Consider the following 20,880-nt stretch of genomic DNA (forward strand, 5'->3'; position numbering starts at 1 on the left):
TTCAGCGTGCAGTCTGAGCCATCATCTAACCAACACCATTGTCTTCTTTTTCTCCAGATGAGTTCATTCAGTACGAGGGCTCTGACGCTGCTCTCGTCGGTTTTCGGGGCCTGTGGTTTGCTGTTGGTGGGTGTTGCCGTGTCAACAGACTACTGGCTGCTGATGGAGGAAGGAATCGTCCTGCAGCAAAACCAGACCACTGAGGTCAAGATGGCGCTGCACTCTGGCCTTTGGAGGGTCTGCTTTGTTGCAGGTTGGTCACCATTTTATGTCACTCTCTGCTGATTATGTTTGGGTGTTTTGCATGGTTTGTTGATTTATCTTGTTTTTTCAGGTACAAATGTTAATTTAATGCCATTATTTGTCTGTGTTGCAGAGATTGGTATTTTGTATCACAAAAAGGAAAACCCCTGAAACATTATGCAGACTAACATGCAAGTCTGAGGCCATTTTCACAATGCACTTGTTTGTCTAAGTCCCACTTCCACATAACCCCACTTCTCCTCCTTTATACTGCCAGATGGACAACTGTTTCAATGGACAGGTGACATGAATGTTATTTCTGTGAGAGTACAGATTGTTTACTGAGTTTGACAGGAACCAGTCAGGCACTTAAACCACTTTTCTAGCTCTGGTTCTTGAGCCAGAATTCTCAAAACCTTTGTGCTATCTTGAAAACCAGTCCACGTTTCCACCAGTTTTGGCACCATTGTAATCAAAGGTGTGTTGAAACAGTTGAAGCAAGATGGTGGATTTCACTGACTACCCGCTGATGATACTGCTTTAAGAAAAACAACAATATAAAAAATGATCCTCTTTAAATTTGGCACCAACTTCTATTTTAGATTTTGGTGGTCATAAGTTAAAGGTCAAGGTCACTACCCCCATCTGTCTCAGTCTTGTGAACGCACTATTTCAAGAACACCTTGAGGGATTTTTTTTCAAATCTGGTACAAACATTCCCTTGGACTCAACAATGAACTGGTTAGGATCAGTGGTCAAAGGTCAAGGTCACGATGACCTTGCATTTGTCTCATTCTCATGAACACAATATCTCAAGGGGGCCTTAAGGGAGTTTCTACAAATTTGGCACAAACATCCACTTGGACCCAGTGATGGAATTATTAGAATTTGGTGGTTGAAAGTCAAAGGTCAAGGTCACTGTGACCTCACAAAACATGTTTTTGGCCATAACGTAAGAATTCATATGCTTATTATTACAAAATATCATACAAATGTCTAATAGGATAAAATGATGAAGTGATGAGATTATAAATCTAAAAGGTCAAAGGGCACGCTCTCTTTGACATCATCATGTTCTGCAAAAACACATTTCTAGCCATTACTCATTGTCATAACTCAGGAACACATGTGAAGACATTTGCTCAGATACTGAATTGGTGACTCTTATCTTGGTGTCCACCTTTAAACTGTGCTGTCTGTATAGATCTTCTGTGCTGCCAAGAAGATGTGCACAAAGCATCCATGTTGTCACAGACATGGATGTAAACTGTAATTGTAACCTGACTGTTGTGTAGAGACATAAAACTGCGAGCGATAATTCTAGTTCTGACAATTTCTCACTTGAATTTTCCATTACTGCTTTCTCCATGCTCTCTTTTCAACCTGTAGAATAGAACACACCCACTGATGTCACAATTCACACCTTGGGTAAGGAAAACCTTCTGATTTTTTGGTTCCTGGTGGTAACCAACTTTTCTCAATCCAAATCAATTTATTCTTGGTCAAAATGCTCCGAATGGTTCAAAATTAGGTGAGTTAACCCGAATGGAGCCTGTTCTATGTTGGTGAAAAAGAAATATGAGTGCAGGAAGACTCAGAAGATCATTTTAAAGCACTGTTCACACCACTGATTTTAAACAGAACACGCATGTTGTTGAATTGCCAGACCCACTGGCATTAGATGACCATCATGACCCCTGAACCCTAACATCACATCTAATGTTGGGGGAGTTAGAGCCAAAGATTATTTGAGAATGAATAAAGTGTGAGAGTCAGTGAAGCAGTGTGTCATCTCTGGTGGAATTTTGCCTTTAAAGATCATGGTGCCCCAATAAGAAAAAAAAAGATGTTCATTCATGCATTCAGACACAAAACACACACACACACACACACAAACTGACACAGCAGGGAGGACACCACAGATACAAATAACTGTCCTTATTGCAGTAGCTGTCTCTGTGTTTCGGGTCATGATGGTGTTGCTCTGGGGAGGTGGCCATGTTTGTGTTTCCCTGTTGTCTGACGCCTGGTACAAAAGGTCAGAGGAGGGAAAAGCTGGTGGCATTTGGAACGGCTGTGTGTGTGTGTGTGTGTGTGTGACTGAGAGAGAGAGGAGAAAAAAAGAAATCCTGTTTGTCTGTCTGTACATGTATGCATCATTTTGTTGACATATTTTGGTGTATATATGTGTTGTGTGTGTTTGTGTCCTCTCTGTGCCTCCAGTTTGAGGTTAATTGTTGTGTCTGTATTCAGCTCCTCTCTCCCTCAGCTCAGACCTTGTTTTCTCCTGAACCTCCTGACCTCCATCTGTCTCTGCCTCTAATTCACTTTTTCTCTCACTCCCATTCTTTGCTTCCCCATTTCTCCCTTTTCATAATCTCTCTGCTTCTCTATCCTCTCTCACCTCTTTTCATTTGTCCTTTGGAAATCTATTTATTTGCCGCTGCTAAGTCTCGGTCTCTCCATCTGCCCTTTCTCTATGTTTTTTAATGTCTGTTTGTTTTCTTGTTTGTTTATTCTGCCTTTTATTTTCTTATGGAGATATTTCCATATTGTTTGTGACCCACAGAAGAAACTCTTACCTCCCACTCAGCTGCTCGCCCACTCATCTCTCTGTTCATTCCTTCTTTCTCAATCTGTTATCTTTTTTTCTGTCCCTCAGGACCAGAGAAGGGCAGATGCGTGGCGTCAGAGTATTTCACCGAGCCGGAGATAGAGATCACAACAGAAAATACAGCCAACATACTCAGTAAGTCACATCCCCATAAACATAAACTTCATAGATTAGATCACATTTAAGTGAAATACTTTTAACATTTGTCATTCCCATGATGCTCTTAGAGAAGATTATGCTGAGAACCTTATAGCTGCCATAATTTCTGTCCGTCCGTCCACCCATCTGTCTTTCCTGTTCTCATGAGCACGATATCTCAAAAATGTCTCAAGAAATTTTGGCACAATCGTCCACTTGAACTCAACGATGAATTGAGTCAATTTTGGTGATCAATGGCCAAAGCTCAAGATCACTGTGACCTTGTCTGTCTCATTCTCATAAAGAAGAGATCTCAAGAGCACCTTGAGGGATTTTTTTTCAAACATGGCACAAACGTCCACTTGGACTCAACGATAACCTGATTGGCTTTTAGTGTTCAAAGGTCAAAGGTCACTGTAATGTTGTCCAACTCATTTTCCTGAATGCGATAAACATCTACTTGGACTCAAAGATGAACTGATTAGAATTTGCTGGTCAAAGGTCACTGTGACCACATGAAACATGTTTTAGTCATAACTGAATAATTCATATGCTTATTATGACAAAATTTCACACAAATGTCTAACAGTAAAACTATGATGGAGATGAAAATTTTGTATACAAAAGGTCAAAGTTCAACTCCGCTGTGACATCATAATCTTGAAGATGTGTGTGAGGCATCCACGACCGAGAGTATCAGCCGAGAGGCGGAAATTCTAGTTTATTCTTTGAAACTTAAACAAATACACTGTGTAATTTATTCAGTGTTACCATATTCGGGTAGGTCCATCTGACATGTAGAACTTGTATCGATACTGTCGGGTGGAAGCATTGTATTTCCATATGTCATTGTTTGTTTTTGTTTTTTGTTTTTTTTTTAAATAATCAATGCTATTGGTCACCCTTTGGCCTCTAGTTTCGCAGACTGGGCAAGGCGGAGGTGCAGCGCATTGCCAGCTGGGTGTGGCCAGGCGGATTTTGCAACAGTTTGCAACAGTTTTTTTTCCCCATTTCCTGAAAAGTGAAAGCTTTTGAACAAACAAGCTTTCTGCCCTATTGTGACTATATGATTCAAATGATTCAAAGCATAGCAATCATGCTTTTACAGTCTGTCTGTGAAGTTTTTTGAAAGGTTACTCTCTTAATGCTCTAACAGTATAATACTAAATAATGTTTTGAAACTACAAAGACACAAAATCAAGAGCTGAAGGTCCTAGGAGATGTGTGTACATTGATTGCTTTTTAATGCATTTTGATCATAATGGTAAATCACTGACATGCACTTGTTTTATTCAGCCAAGAAATATCCCCAAGCTCAGGTCTGTGGTGTCTCGACCTGAGCTAGAGATGATTATGCATGCTTTTGTTTTCCTTGACTGGACTACTGTAACTCTTTTTTTACTTGTCTAAACAAATCTTCTCTGAATTGTCTTAAAATAATCCAGAGCGCTGCTGCTAGACTGTTAACCAGGTCCAACAGGTCAACACACATCACTCCCATTTTAGTGCCTTTTTATACTGGCTTCCCATCAGGTTCAGGATTTACTTTAAGATACTTGTTCTCAAGTATAGAGCCCTCCACGGTCAGGCACCTGAATACATCAGTGATCTCCTCCATCCATATATCGTCAGTAGGTCCCTTAGGTCTTTAGACCTGGGGTCCGTTTCACAAAGCAGGTTCAACAAACTCTGAGTCTAATCCTGAACTCTGAGTTGATCTACTCTGAGATAGGAAACTCTGAGTTTCCGGTTCCAGAACAGCTGATTTGAATCAGTTTAAACAACTCGGAGTAGTTTCACCTGGAGTTAAGCGTGTGCACCACAACTATAAAAAGCCAGCATCAATGGAGCCCCGATTCGACGAGTCACCATGGCAACGGGGAAGAGCAGGACTGCGTTTTTCACCCCACTAGAATTAGAAATCTTAATGCGCTCATATGGCGAGTTTGCACATGTTTTCAAAAAGAAGTGCAACACCGCTGCAGCTGCAAAAGAGAGGGAGACGGCGTGGGAGAACATTGCTGCTCTGGTCAATGCAAAGTTTAAATGTAGTCCTTTGCAATCACAATAATATTACAGGGGAAAACTGCTTGAATGGTAGCCTATTAATTTATTTCATTTAGGTGCAATCCCGCGGGGGAGAAGCGCACTTGGCAGCAGTTTAGGATGAAATATAAAAACATTGTTCAAACAGGTAAGACCTCGGCATAATCTCATGGGGGTACCTCATTTTGATCATGTTTTACATTGTAAAGTAAATATTAAGTGGCTGTTTGACTGTGCAGTTGTTTTATCCCCAACATAATGCTGTTTTCACACACATAAATGTCTTCTCATCTATATCATGTTCTGTTAAATAATTAAGCCTATTTAAACTAACACAGACTTCTACTCAGCCAACAGAAAGAAGGCAGATGCCCGTAAAACGAGCACACTTTTCTGACCGCCCTGCATACAGTTGCCTTACTCAAGTGCTCAGCATCTCCGACATTGTACAAAAAACTTCCATTTGCAAAGAAACGCAGCGCAACACACAATATCTGCTGGGATGTGAGAGCATGACTACGATTGGTAATGTTGCAAATGTAAGGACGGATTAGGTTGTGTATGTAGATGATGGACTGTGACGTGAAACGGTACAGCTCAAAAAGATAATTGTGTGGAAATGCTAAAACATCTATGCGCGGTCTGATAACCATCTCCCGACGAATATTTAATTCTCTGCGCAGTAATGCTGCACCTTCATCCACGGGATCGTTATCAAAAGGACATGCCATGTTAGTGAAAAAAGTCGCCACCTCCTGTGCCTAATGGACTTCTAATATACTGACTCTGATTTTTTTAATGATTCTTTAAAATGACAGAGGGCAGAACTAGGCTACGCCAAAATTCGCCTGCTGAATGAATGAGGAAATCAAATGGAGTGTGTGGCTTTGAAAGAGGGCGGAGACAGAGAGAAACTCGAGGTTCATTGAGAAAAACCTGGTCCCGACCAGGTTAGGTTCACAGAGTCTGTTACTACGGTAACTGACTGAGAGCTTAAGTTACCTCTCTCTCTGAAACAGGCTAGAGTTACCCCTCTTTCTCTGGTTTGAGTTACCCCCCTTTTTGAAACGGAAAACTCAGAGTTTCCCTCATTTCAGGGTTAGCAGACTCTGAGTTTTCACTAAACCTGCTTTGTGAAACGGACCCCAGGACCTACTGGCAGTCTCCCACTCCAGACTGAAAACAAAAGGTGATCATGTCTTTGAAGTCATGGCTTCAACATTATGGAACTCTCTTCCATTAGGTTTACAGTCTCCGGCCCCTTTAGAAATGTTCTAAAGACAACAAAGACCCATCTTTTCAAAATGGTCTTTGTCCCGCCCTAAATTGTCCAGTGCTTATTCCCTGTATGTTTCTGTTTTGGGCCTCAGTAGCCTGCATTTCCTGCATCTCCCAGTGTCTTGTCTACCTACTGGCAGGACAAGACAGGATTGAACTTCACATATAGTCAGTGAAACTTTATAGGGATCAGGTGTCATTGATCGTCTAATCAGGCCCCTGTCTCCACCTGCCAACAACTACTCCTCCAACCCTAGGACTGACTAAAAGGGATAGTTCTGTTTTTTTCAATTGGGGTTGTATAGGGTACTTGCAGACAGTAATTACACATAGTATGTCAGTGGGGACGCCCCCAGTTTGGAGAGGCAGCGTGGAGTCTAACATGGAAGCTAAGCAATCTACTGCTGTGAAGGGGTCGGCAACAGAATGTATTTTAGCCACCTAAAAAAATCAATATCTGTTCAAGTATAGTATGTTATATTGAAAGTATTTTAACTGCTTCACCCTAATGTCAGACAGTGATTTTTGTGATGGAAAGATGAAACTATTTTATCACTCTCTTCAAAGCCAAACTCCATAGAAAAAAAAAAAAAAAGATTTACCATTGCTAAACACAGGAGCAGCTGGTCTACCGCAGCCTTGAACAGTTTGTTAACTTTGGTGTTTTAAAGGGTTAATTTGGATTTGCCAAAATCAAACAATAATACAAAGTAACTAACTGATTGAAGGAGCAGTAGACCAGCAGCTCCAGTGTTCAGCCAGATAAAATCTCTGTTTTTGTCAATGGAGTCTGGTGGCTTTGACAAGAATGTTAGTAAGGAACTGAAGATGTTAACCACATTCCCTTTGGAATAAGCTGTCTGATGGAAACTTAGAGCAGTAAAAATAATCTCAATATAGCATACACTAAAGCTAATATTGATTTATTTGGGAGGGACTTTTTGTAGGTGGCTGAATTACATTGTGTTGCTGGCCCCTATCCACAGCAGTACATTGCTTAGCTGCTGTGTTGGACTCCAGCCCGCTTCTCCAAACTGGGGGTGTGCCAACTGGAATTGTCTGTATGTAAGTACCACATACAATCCCACCTCAAAAAAACCCAATTGCCCCTTTAAAATATAAATCACTGAATCTTTCATTCCAGAATTATTTATATAAAATCTGCCTTGCTACCAAGTGGAAAGTGAACATATCTTTAAATATGTTTTTTTTTTGTTTTTTGTTTTTTTTGAACGAAAAAGAAACCCATTGAATCATCAAAACAATGCTGAAATCAGGGGGATAATATTGTAGAGATACATAGTTTCCTCAGGAAAGGGAAAAGACAGCTATCTTCTATAGTAGCTACTTTGCTTGTTAGTGCAATTTCAAAACACTCTGTTTGATTTAAGTGTCTACCTGAAGTCCCAGTGCTGACCAGAGAACCTGTGAAGGACTTTATTTATTTTTAAAGAATCCTGTGTATACATGTTTTTTTTGTTTAGGTTTTTTTTTTTTTTTGGTCAAATATTAAATGAATGTTGAAAGCTTGCTGAATCTCCCCACAGAGCTATTTTGTCTCTGAGCTGTTTTAATGATTTAAGATGTTGACACTGTGAACTGGCTTCAAAGTGCTCTGCCCGCCGCAGTTTGCTCTATCTCTTTGAAGTAAAGCACACACTGTTGCTGGAGACACCAGGGGGAAGACGTTTGGTCCGTTTAATGCTAGATGAATGTCCTCAGGTAGACGCACAAGTCATAACACTGTAGTAGCACTACAGTGAGAGAATGCTGAATAAATCATTCACTGCCTTGCTCAACAGTACCCCGAGTGAGCTCCAGGAAACCTCTGGTTCTAAGTATGCAATGAAATATATTTTATGAGCTTCGGTGTATTGAAACACCAAACAAAAGACAAAAACTGTCATCAGAAAAGATTAGATTTTGTACATTTTTCATGTCATGGTCATGATTTGCCAGAAAAAAAACTTCTGCATCTCCAAATTCTTGCTCTAGGAAACTAAAACTCTGCAACACAAACATGTTATGATTTCTATGTAAGTTCATGGTGAAAATTATAAGATAAGGATAATGCAGTATCTTCACACATGCATGCTGCAATGCTAACTCTCGGTAACACACATTTACTACTACTACTACATTACTACAGTCTTTTATGTAATGTTCCACAATGTCCACAAGTTTTTTAGCCTGTTTTTTTTCCCTAGCAAAAATTAATAAGTTAACCATAGCTGTAAATGTACAGTGCTAACCAAGCTAGCAGCAGGATTAGCTCCAACCTGTAATCTGAATAGAGTCATTTCTGGCTCCAAGATGGCAACAGCTAAAATTCTGTACTTCACGCTTCAAAACTCAAGGCCACAAACTAGCGCATGACCTCATGGTGGCTACATCCATTATTCAATCCAGTCAATGAGTTTCTATCAGTGCAATAGAGCATTTTGGGGTCTTTCAGCTGAGCTCATTTTCATGGTTTTACATCTGGAAACTTCACAGGTTTGACTCGGTTCTCTGTTCAGTTTCTAAAAATTGGTCAACTAAAAAATGCTCTAAAAATGGCTGACAAAGTTGGCAACTTGCTTGTGAACATAGACGAGCATTTAGCAGCCAGACATTTCTCTCAGGAATTGAGCTAAAATAAGATTGAATATTGGACTTAAATTCTTAAGTCTTAAGTGTTGAGTTTCAAAGTGGAAACAGACAGCTTTTTTGCCCTCATTGTTTCCACTTGGTGAAGTTATTGTGAAATTGCAAAGATAACCAGATTGCTTTCCATTTTTCTCAGGGCCTTGCATCGGGGTTCTTTTTCTTTCGCAAGATAGTTTCCACAGTTACTTCAGATTTTTCATTGTACACCATTTCTTGTTACTCTTTGGTAGCTGGGTATAGCTACTAATAGCTACCAGGAAAAAAATCGCCTTTGTTTCATAAATCAAGCCTTTATTTTCGCGGGAGATCGTACCTGGTGGCAATGTTAACACAGATGATGTCATTAATCTATGGCCATTACATTGTGCAATCAGCATTTACTTTACAATAATAAGTTAAAGCAAAACCTTCTCTATTTCCACTTGAAGTTAATAATTTACCAGTTGTGTTTTGATCTTGCTCTGATGCCCCCCAGTTTCCAAACCTGAATTACTGCTTCTTTAAGAACTCAGCTCCAATCATTTCAGTACATGCTATACTGACTTCATATGCTTCAATGGTATCATTGAGAAAGGAAGATTCTTAAGTTTGAGGGTAGAAACAAAATCATACAATCTAATGTATGCAATTGTGTGCAAAATGATTAGAGCTCATAAAAGGTTGATGTGACCAATTTTTGGATTTACCAGATAATAATGTAATTAATTAATTAATTAATAATAATAATAACAATGATATACTATTATTATTATTTTGTTGTTATTAATGATAATAATAATAATTATTTATTCACTAACATTGACACATTTAATATTTTATTCATTATTATATTATATTATATTATTTTTCAAAACTTCTTAAAATATTAAATTATTTATCATTCACTGTAAACTTTCTCAAGGTTTTCAAGTTTTTTATGGCTGCTGCATCTTGGACATACAATAACAAACTTGACTCTTTAATGGGAGGATTATATTTCAAATAAAAGCGTTAAAACGCATGCCAGGAAAAAGAAAAAAAACCCTCAATTACAGCAACTCCCAGCGTTCTGTCACTCCTTTCTGTAATTAATTTAGAGGTTCATTTGTAAATATATCCCCCCAAGCTAACGTCCTCATAATCCCTTTTTAATCACATCCGTCCTTCTCTTACCCTCTCCCACTATTCTCCCCATCTTCTAGAAATGGTCCGAACTGCTACTCCCTTCCCCATGGTCTCCCTGCTCTTCGTCTTCACCGCCTTTGTCATCAGCAACATCGGACACATCCGGCCGCAGCGCACCATCCTCGCCTTTGTTTCTGGAATATTCTTCATACTGTCAGGTACCGTGCACACAGATTGAACATGAACACTATGAACAAAGTTTTAAGTCATAAAAGACATCCTCTGTCCCTGCACAGTGAGCCTTGTTCATAAAGTGAGATTGTTCGTACAGATCTTGTTTGAGTGAACAGGAACAAGGTTTGCAAACACTCACAGAACATAAATTTTATACTCTTGTGAAATAACTACAGACTCCAGGCTTTTCTTGTCACGGTTTGTCTCCAAATTTTCCAATTACTCTGCTGTGCCTCTTGTAGTCATTGCAAAGCAGCCTGCGAGACAAACTTCTGTACACAGCGGTCGTCTGTGGATGGAAGCTCTGTGGAGAACTAACACATTTTCTTGGAATACAAAATGCAAAACTTGCTCAGTGTATTTATGCCAAAGGTAAAATAAAGCAAGCTCAGTCGAACTAATTGGACAGATACACCTCATGTGAGGAATGTTTTTCTGTCTTTTGGCTGGACTTCTTGTAGCCATTCTCAAAGGTTTATGATCAAGTGATTAAACTCGACCGTGAACTCTCCGCAGCTGTTCTCGGGTCGCTTTTTAAATTGCAGGCTGTACAGTTTGGCACGATGATGGTGAAGACTTAAAACTCGTTCCGCTACTATAGATAATAAGGCTTTAGAAATAGCGTATCAGAGATTGGAAAATGGCTGAGGTTACTTTTTCCAGTATTACTTTTTGACCTTCCTGTCCCTAAACTTTTTGTTGCCTTGTTGTAGAGGAATTTTCTTTTATGTTCTGCAGCCACTCAAACTGTTTGGAGCGTTTCAGCCTTTTATTTAGGTTGTCCTTGAAGAGCAGATATATTTACTGAAGAACAAACAACACTGCTACAGTAACCACAATAAACACAAGAGTGCAAAAGGAAATTTGTTGAACCTTGTAAAGAAGCACGCTTTAATCCAACCAAAGGTCATTTAATAAGTGCAAAGAGCGAAAAAAAAGTGACATTTACTTGCACAAAATGTTTTTGCCCGTATCCTGGAAAAAAGACAATATTCCTACTAAGCTATTTACATGACTCATGAAAATGAGTATTCCACTAATATTCCTGTTTACATGCAGCCCTGTATGCGTGCCCTAACTTGATGTTTTTCACATTAAACTGTGGAAAAGTGAAACAGCTGTAGCCGCTTGTGCCATTTTGCTTCTTTGCATCAAAATAGGATTTTTTTTCAATGTTTCCCACTGGTGACAGCTAGTGGTGGGCAAATGAAGCCTCATGAAGCATTTTCTTTATTTTATAAGCCCACTAGATGGCGCTTTTTTTCAACAAAAGATTGAAAACACATTGAATTGCCATTCTTTGAGCCTCCCTTTTTAAACCAAGTGCACCATCTAGAGGGCTCATAAAATAAAGAAAATGCAGCTTCATTTGGCCATCACTACAGACAGCCTCCCCCTTTCATTTCTTTGACCACCTTCTTTAAAAAGTCAGTGCTATGAAATGTATGCATATCCACAAAAAAACAAACTGTAAAAACTGTAAAAAAAAAAATAAATAAAATAAAATGTAGGTGTGTTTCTCCTAATCAGAAATGTTTGAGAGTTGGCTTGTGTACAATGTATCCATGACCATAAACAGGCAAAAGGCTGTGTGTCACAAACTGCTGTTAAACCCCAAATGACACGTTTAAAGCGCATGTGCTGTGCGCTTGCCCAAAAAATGCTCCTAAGAAAAGGAATAACACCCACATATCTAACATCCTAATTGATAAATGCTGCATTAAAAAATGAAAATTTTGGAAAAAAGAAAAACAAAAAAGCAGTAGAAGGCACAGTAAAGCATTAACTTGATGTTTTGTCGATCAAAAGAGACGAGCTAAAAACATTTTCTGGCAAGATTGTGGGCTTTATAACTTCTGGTATTATTTGAAAAGAAAATATATGCTCACACTGCTGTCTCACCCAATTCCTTTTTTCTATTTTACATGCAGTTTCAAACTGAAGCTGACTATTTGACTACTAACACCAGGGACTAATTTTGGGAACAACTTTGCAGCATTTTTTTTACCTAGCACCTGCAAAAAAAATGTATTGAAGCCCATGTGCTAACTTAAAGGATGAAATGGGATGCATAAACCTTTTCAGTATTTGACAAAGCAATAACTTTTCCCTAACCTTAACCATATTATGATATGGCAATATGTGGGATGCAGAACATCAACTTTGGTCATTGCTTTGTATGTCCAACAATCCAGCCTCCTCTTTATCAATTGTACGCCATATAAGTAGTCACACTTTCTTGATTAAAAGAAAAACAAAAAACAGTGTTTCCTCCAAAACATAAATCTAATTATAGATGCTGCGCAGCAATGGTCGGGGCTGGGCAATTTTAGGCAAATTTAGGCAATTCTGAGCAACAAGAGGCAGAATAGAAAGACAACAAGAAAGTTGCCATTACAATGTACATCTTCTATCTCACTGAGCTAATTAGCAAGTGACAGCTCATCTGTGGCTTCACAAATTGACTAAGTCAGCCACCAGGATGACAGCAGCTGTCAAGGCAGATTTCAAACTGCTGTCATAAATTCAGTTATCAAGACAAAAATCTGAAAAAAAAACCCACATCTTGCATCTAGACAGCATGGAGATGTTTTTAATTTGTTTTTAACAATGATTGATTTACTCCATAAGTGAAAAACTGATGTGTAAAGTTACTCTATTCCCATTGACAGCAATGGTTCACATAAGGACAGAATTCAAAATGCTGTCAAAAATTCAGTTCTTGATATAAAATTCTGATATTGGCCAACCATCATCTATCATGACTCCAAAGTTTTGTCAATTTTTTTCATGAACATTAAAAACTTATTTAACACGAATTTGCAAGTATATGTTTACAGTACTGTTTACAGTCAAACATCTTGATGCACTGTAGGCTCAAGTTTTGATCAATCAAAAATCTGTGTGGATGGTTTGTGTAGGACAGTCTGAAGATGCTCTGTAGCAAGTTTGGTGTCAATTGAGCAAAAATTGTAGGAGGAGATAGGATTAATAAGTTTTACAGTTTTTGAAAAAAACAGAGTGATGGACTTCATTATTTGCAATAGGTTTAAATGTACAAAAGTTTTTTCAGTATTGGGGCTACAGTTTGGTGAAAGCTGTGAAGTTGTAGCACGTATGGTTGATTTGTTGTGAATTTTCAAAATTTTAACTTTAGAGGCTTGCTGTAGCTCCACCATCAGGACTATTGGCCTGTTTTTGCAGCTGAGCAAATCCGGCATAGGACTGGACCTTTGAGTAAAGTTTGGTGATTTTTGGCGTATTGGAAGTAGGATTTCCTCGGAAGAAGAAGGAAGAACAAGCAGGAAAACAAGAGGTTCCTGGCAGAACTGCCTGCCCAGCCCTAATTAATATTTAAATGCATTTTGATAAATACACTCCTTAAGAGTTATTACAACAGGATCTATGTTGAGAAAGCCATGTGACCCTGGTTCATCAGGCCTGTAGAAACAAGTATAAAGGCTGAGGAATAAGACCTGTGTGAAAGTGTCCAACTCCTCCCTCACCTGTCGGCCTATATCAGACATTCAAAAGCAGCTGAGCAGAAGAAGAGAAGCAAGCTTGTTAAAAGTCAACATTCTTCAAGGTTAATGATAAAAAGAGAGCCCAGTGGATGGAAGACTCTGCAGCTCTCATTTCCTTCTCCCAGCTGACAGCTTGTCAGACCTTACCTTGTTCTTGCTGCTGGCTGAACAGTGAATGGGATTTAATTCCAAATAATTGCTCTCTGCCGAGGAAGCTGCAGGGCATCAGTGATTTGATGTTTTGCTGCAGGCTTTTGGTAAAAAGTTAAAACTTAAAACCAGAAAGTCTGGAAGGCGACTTTGTTTTAGTATTGCATATCAGTCGGAAAGTTAGGTAATGAGGAAGGAGGTTTTCTTTGGGATGACACCTTTTTGGTCTGACATTATCTCACTGCATTGGACACCAACCTTCAGTGCAGTCAAATTCTATTCCAGCCACGTAGCGGAGAGCCTCAAGGGCTGAGTGGAAAGTTACTGGATGACAGGTTTGATCACACTCATTTCTTTTATAGACCAACATGGCAGTTCAATAAAAAAGAGGGACTCACCTTTCAGTGTATTAAATCCATCCAAATTACACAATATGATCTTAAGTAGGTGGATACCCCGTCACACCACTCATGTTTCTTGGTTGGTCCCTTAGTTCCAATAAAGGAAAAGCTCAATGCTAAAGCACGCACTTATATTTAAACAATGGTGTGCTTCCAGCTATTTGAAAACTGTTTGCTGTCCTTTCCTGTTTCAACATAATGATCACCCTGTGCACAAAGTCAGCTCCATAAAGATCTTGACTGGCCTTCACTGGGTTCTGAACGCAACCCTAATCCAGCGCCTTTGGGATTATCTGGAGCACTGACTGTGATATATAAGTTAAAAAGAAATGTAAATGGAAGACTTGCCCACAAGTATTTCACATGAAGACTAATCGTAATAGCAGTGATGCAAATTCGCGACAGTTGCAACACTTGTTCAATAAAAGTTTTTGAGGCAAGTAGCCTAGTTTTGCTGACAGTGATGCAAGTTTAGCTTACTGGGATTCTACTGGCCCAGAGCAGCGTTTGTCAATCTGTCTTAGGTAGTGATGTTATGAGAACTGATAGTCGCGATACCTTTTGATTCCATGATGAAAAAACGAAACCAGCTATACTCATTTTCTTGAAAAACCGGAAGAACCAATACCAGCGTAAGAATTGGTGCTATGACTCTTCCAGAACTGATGGGGGCAGTATACGCCATATAGCGTTACAGTCCATGCCTACATTCAGAGCGAGGGGGTGACGAGAAAGAGGAGAGAGCGGCTGCCTGCTAAAGCCCACATTCAGAGCCAGTCACGGCCGCACTTTAGGCCAGAAAATAGATCTGCTAGCAATATATGCAGTTTTAAACACCACTTTGTCTGTTTATTAATTGCTTTTAACTCGTTCCGAATTGCTTCTGAACCGTCCGTGCTGTGTTTTGGTCCATGCTGGACGGAGCCTTGTACACCAGACATCTCCCTCTCTCCCCCAGCCCCTCCCCTGGGAGAGAGTCCGGTGGTCTCCTATGAGCCCAGCCTTCGAGACGTGCAACACTCGTTAAATGTCATTCAGTTCATCAAGAAATATCCCAATTAAAATCAGTAGCATAATAAGCAGATATGTTCCATGTTATTGTCTTTAATTTCAACAACACAGAGAACAGCTTGAACAAGCTGTGTTTGAGCTAACGATCAGGGATTTCACTCTCAGCATAGTCTCTATAAACAGACTCTACATTCAGTGAATGTGGAGTCTGTAGGCAAACCCCTGATCTTGAAGAGCGGAAGAGCCCTGGTTTCCGGTTGTAGGCTGTTTGTAGTCCACGTGATATTGATCAATCACGTTTGAGCAGGCTGCAGTTGTTGCCAGGTTAAACGCTCCGTGCGGTGAACTAACGAGGCGGAACATAATTGGCGTCACTGCAAACTCTGAATCCATTGCAATGGCTCATCATATTTACTTATATATAAACGGAAGTCGGAAACGGAAATTTGCTTCCTCAAACCGGAATGCCAAAAAATCGGGGGTCTGCCCCCAGAGGCTGTATCGCCAGAAGACGCCGAATATAGCCGATGGGTTCCGAGAATGCTCTCAGCAGTACTTGACTGCGCATGTGCGTCTACTTCCGAAACACAGCGGTGTTTGATTTTTCCACAACTGGACCACAGACGTCAAAAAACGCCGTTTGCACCGGGACAGGTCAAACAGTAAATTAAACCAATGAAATTCCACACATTCTTGTGGTTGGCTCCAACGCTGTCAGCGTGATTTAAATAGTAAATATTTAAATCGTTCATTGAGTTTATTACGCATGTTGATCAATGTTTTTTACAACGAAAAATAGGTAAAGAGGACAAGAGAAAAAGAAAAAAATGACATGCGTGGTTTTAAGTGTTCATTAAGGTTTCATACATGTCAGCACCCTAAATATTAAAACAAATATTTTACTATACACGTTGCGAAGTGTTTCTAATTTCACAGGTACAGTAAAATATTGAGATGTTTTTATTTGTTTGTTTGGTTTTTGACTTTGCTTTTTAAAAATGAATGAAGTTAGGAGAGGTGAACAATATGAAGCAATGAAGGTTTTGGTAATAGTACCGGCAAGAATTTAATTGCAAATATTTTAATAAAGTATTTCTTGTTTAAGTACATGGATCTTAGGATTTTTCCTTTTTTTTTTTTTTTTTTTTTTTTACCGTGGTATCGACTTTGGTATCGAGAATCGTGTAATTTTACTGGTATCGGCACCGACTACTGAATTTTTGGTATTGTGACATCCTTAGTTTTAGGTAAGTTGTTGTATAGCTTATAGTTGTTTAAGCTACTCTAAGCTATTTTATTGTGTTTCCTTTTAACGCAAAGCTCTGAGGGAATATGAGTTCCCTCTTGTCACCAGTTCTGCAGTGTAGGCTTTTATTGTGAAAGGGAAGAACAGCAGGAGTTGATCTTGTATATGTGCCTTTGTCAAGGTGGGAAGGATTAATAGGAACAGTAAAGTTTGCAGTCCTGGCTGTACTACGGAGCCTCAGTGTTGTTTTTTTATAATCGTAAAACATATTTATAGGTACAATGGGATTTGTTGATGCCTTTATTTGTGGCGCAAGAACTCAAAAAACAATGTTGTTTCGATAAAACTTGTGACATTTTAGAAAGATAAATCGATGTGTGAATAATCACACACAAAAGAAATGCCCCCAGTGTCTGAGGTCCTATAGTCAGTGTTGGACCTCATTGATGCTGGTGACTAAATGGGAACAAATTCCTGCAGTTCCACAATCTAATGGAAAGTCTGAAACAGGAAGAGTCTGTCATAACAGCAGTTTAATGCCCAGTTTAATGTTGGGATGCTTTCCTGATGTTTATCAATGTGGATGTAATGCTTAGGTATCCACATACTTTTGGCCACAGTGTTTGTCCTAAGGTGATGGATCAATGTTTGTCTGAGCAGGTCCCCATTTTGTTGTTATCTCGTTCACATGCATGAGTAAGCATATGCACGGGCATGAGTACGCAAGTGGCACTTAATATTCCTGCCAATGGTTTCCACTACATGACAGTCTGTGGTGTTAACGTGCCAAAAAAATCACAGGAATGGGCCGGCAGAAGGGAAGAAGAAGACTGTAAACACTGATGTAAACAGGGCTGGTTTTGAAATATTTTTAAATAATGGGCTTGCATACTTTTTTAGAACTGAACAGATTTGATAGGCCTCAGCAATACACACAAGAAAACCCAAAATTAAAAACTAAAATCTGCACAAAGAGGGTCTAAAATTGGTTTTACAGACAAACAAGAACATTGCTCAAGTGGGGTTTGTACTTCTGCTTTTAACTGACGCTATATCTACAGTGAAGACTGTGTAGACTCTGCGTAGATGTGTACACTACACCGTACCCTGATGTGCACCTTCCCAGGAATGTAACAACACATTGTGGTGATGCACACTTCCTGTTTATTATTTTAAACTGAAAACCATTTCCTTAAAATAGCACAGATATGAAATAAAAAATTGCAAAGACAATGAAGCCCTCAGGACATAGCATTTGAATTCTTGTGTGAGATTTTTCCTGGCATTATGAGTGGAGGTAAAGTCCGTTAGCTGCTAAGCTAATTTATGCAATGGGAAATGTCATGAGCTAATGTGTTTTGTTTGTGAACATTGTGAGTCATAATGGAGCCAAGTTTGTACTTTTGTTTAATGTTGTCGCAATTAAGCCATGTTTTATCTGTGTTTCATGTGTGTACACAACACAGTGGCATAGAAACTCCACTGCCAACTAGTGTTTTGGAGGTGTAAATGCAGAGCAATGCAGTGTAAAGTATAAATATAGTATAAATAGCTTGTATAAGTGGTGTAGGCCAATTCCGTAGGCTACAGTAGGCTATGAAAACTATAAATCAGCATTTAATGGCTTACATAACTGGCAACTAAAACACATTATGAGAGTGTGCAGAAGTTTTTAAAAGGCCTTGTTGTGCAAACAAAGAAAAACAGACCATATCACAATCACAGCATCATAAAACAGCAACATAGAAATATTACTCTATGGTTATACTATTTTGGTAGATTTTAAAAGTCGTGTTTTTGGACACAGAAAAAAAGGCTTAGTGTTTATGAGTGTGCTTTAAGATATTTTTATAGATATGTTGATGTGACCCAATATTTAGTAAAAGCAAGCTGCAAACTTCTTACAGCCACCTGCTGAGCCTACAGCAGCTGTGGCTCAGGAGATAAAGCATCTACCAATCGCAAGGTTAATGGTTCGATCTCCGGCCCATGCAGTCCACATGTCGAAGTGTCCTTGGACGAGATACTAAACTCTGAATTACTCCAGATGGCTATGCCATGTGAGTGTGTGTGAATGTTTATCTGATTAGCAGCACCTTGTACGGTAGTGTCAGCCACCAGTGTATAAATGTGTGTGAATGGAGCTTGTGCTGCAAAGCACTTTGAGTGGTTGCTAAGACTAGAAGTGCTTTATATATGATGTCCGTTTAGTAGTGATGGCCAAATGAAGCCTCATGACGCATTTTCTTCATTTTATGAGCCCACTAGATGGTGCCTTTTCTTCAGTAAAAAGTTGAAAGCACACTGAATTGCCATTCTCTGAGTCTCTTTATTCAAACCAAGAGCGCCATCTAGTGGGCTTATAAAATAAAGAAAATGCTTCATGAGGCCTATTTGGCCATCACTGCCGTTTAGCATTTACAGGGGGCAAGTGTTAAAAGATGTTAGGTGGGGTTAATGGCATCACTATCACTGTCAAAAGTAATCCACATCAGCCCTTCATCAGTTAACTAAAAGCATGGAGAAAAGCCTTGCGTAGAAAATGTGATGTGTCTTTAGTGTTTGTAATGATGAGTTGGAATTTTATAGATATGATCCCAACAATAAAACTGGTCACTAAAGCTGTCTAATAAACAAGTTATGTATTGAAGATATGTGAGTTTGTTTACAGGGCTGGTGTGCTTTGAATTAAATGAAAAGGACGACAGAGAAAACTCTCAGAACAAAGTTTGCACCTGTAATCCATCTTCCTGTTTCACTGAGGATTAACACTTAACTAAACAAAGTCCTCTCTGTCACGTCACTGAGCAGTGAAATCTTTCACTGAGCTCTCTGTTTCATTTCTATCAGACTCCTAGTGGGAAGGAGAGTTGCTGAAGTCAACAGGATGACATCACTTTCTCGTGTGGCTGCAGGACAGCTGGGTGACGTTTCTGGTCGGTTACCTTGAGTTCAGGGTCGAGCGATTTTTTGGACCTCGTTAGTCTCTCTCACCCTTTTTCTGAGCAGACAGGATGACATCACCTTCCTGTTTCAGCCTCTCTTTTTTTCTGCATGAGTGAGCTTTACCTCACACAGATGCTAGCTTAGCATGGTGGACTGCTGAGTGCACACTTGGACAAACGTGACAACCATGATGTCATGGGAATGCCACACAGCCAAGATGGAGAAAAACACATACATGAACATACAAACTCAGATACAGATCAGATAAATGCATGTGTGCAGATAAAACAACCCGCAAAATACTGAAAAAGCACCCTGTCCACTAAGACAGAGAAGCATGTGTAGTGGTTGTTTATATATTATATATCTATTATATTCATAATGTTATTTCTTCAGCAGTTGCCAGAAGAAAATGTGGAATTGCATGTTTCTGCAAACCGCTGATGCACTACAATTGCAGTTTTCATACATATCATGTCAGTGTTTCTAAAGTGACTGTTATATAAACTGACTTTGTCATTGGGAGGTGAAGGGGATGGTGGATGGTGTCTCACTTAGGCCAGATACCTGCGCAGCTGCAGACCACTGTTAGAAACCAACAAACAACCAAGCCAGTTGACTTTTAGCAACCCATCACTGTGTTTCCAGCAGATATTGTGCCACCAAAGCAGTTAGCCTATTTTAAGCCAAAACATGATCTTTTTGTGCCTAGACCTAACCACACTTTAACCACAGCGATACTGACACATAAAGAAACATACAGTTTCAACCAGGGTCTAAAATTAACACCTGCCAAATGCCAGAATGTGGGTAGATTTTCCATTTGGTGAGTAAATCTCAGAGGGCTACCCACCACACTGGTAGGTAAATGTTTGTACTAAAGTTGTCATGTAGTAAAAAAAACTAAGCTGAGCCTCTGCTGTGTTTTGACATCATTTAGGGGCACGCTGCTCTGCGGCTCTTCTGTGTCAGTTTTGGAATTTCACAGACACACACACATACAAATACACTACTGTGTTTTTTAGCAAGTCTAAACGGTGCTGTGACCTGATCGTCTCAAGCGCTCTTTTTTGCAGCACTGTTTACAGGACAGGACATCAGCTGATTTGCTAAAATATCACTTGCAGCTGGTGTGCTGCTAGCTTCCGTTCTGAGTTCTGAGTTCCTTCGACACTTATGATTGTAATTAATCGTAATAATAATTTGATTTAATTTAATTTTAATTTTTAATTTTATATACTTTATTAATCCCCCAGAGGGGAACACTCAAGCTCTGTAGTTTCAACCAAGACGGCA

General features: G+C 39.4%; 1 protein-coding gene across 1 annotated transcript in view; it reads left to right on the forward strand.

The window, feature by feature from the left end:
• LOC126383992 (voltage-dependent calcium channel gamma-7 subunit-like) overlaps positions 1-20,880 on the forward strand; it is a 64,212-nt gene that overhangs the window by 27,390 nt on the left and 15,942 nt on the right. The window contains exons 2-4 of the mRNA XM_050034784.1: positions 58-253; positions 2,906-2,992; positions 10,150-10,290. Coding sequence (XP_049890741.1) covers positions 58-253; positions 2,906-2,992; positions 10,150-10,290 — 424 coding nt within the window. The remainder of the gene's footprint in view (positions 1-57; positions 254-2,905; positions 2,993-10,149; positions 10,291-20,880) is intronic.

The sequence above is a fragment of the Epinephelus moara genome, chromosome 22, assembly GCF_006386435.1.
Source record: "Epinephelus moara isolate mb chromosome 22, YSFRI_EMoa_1.0, whole genome shotgun sequence".
Lineage (NCBI taxonomy): Eukaryota > Metazoa > Chordata > Actinopteri > Perciformes > Serranidae > Epinephelus > Epinephelus moara.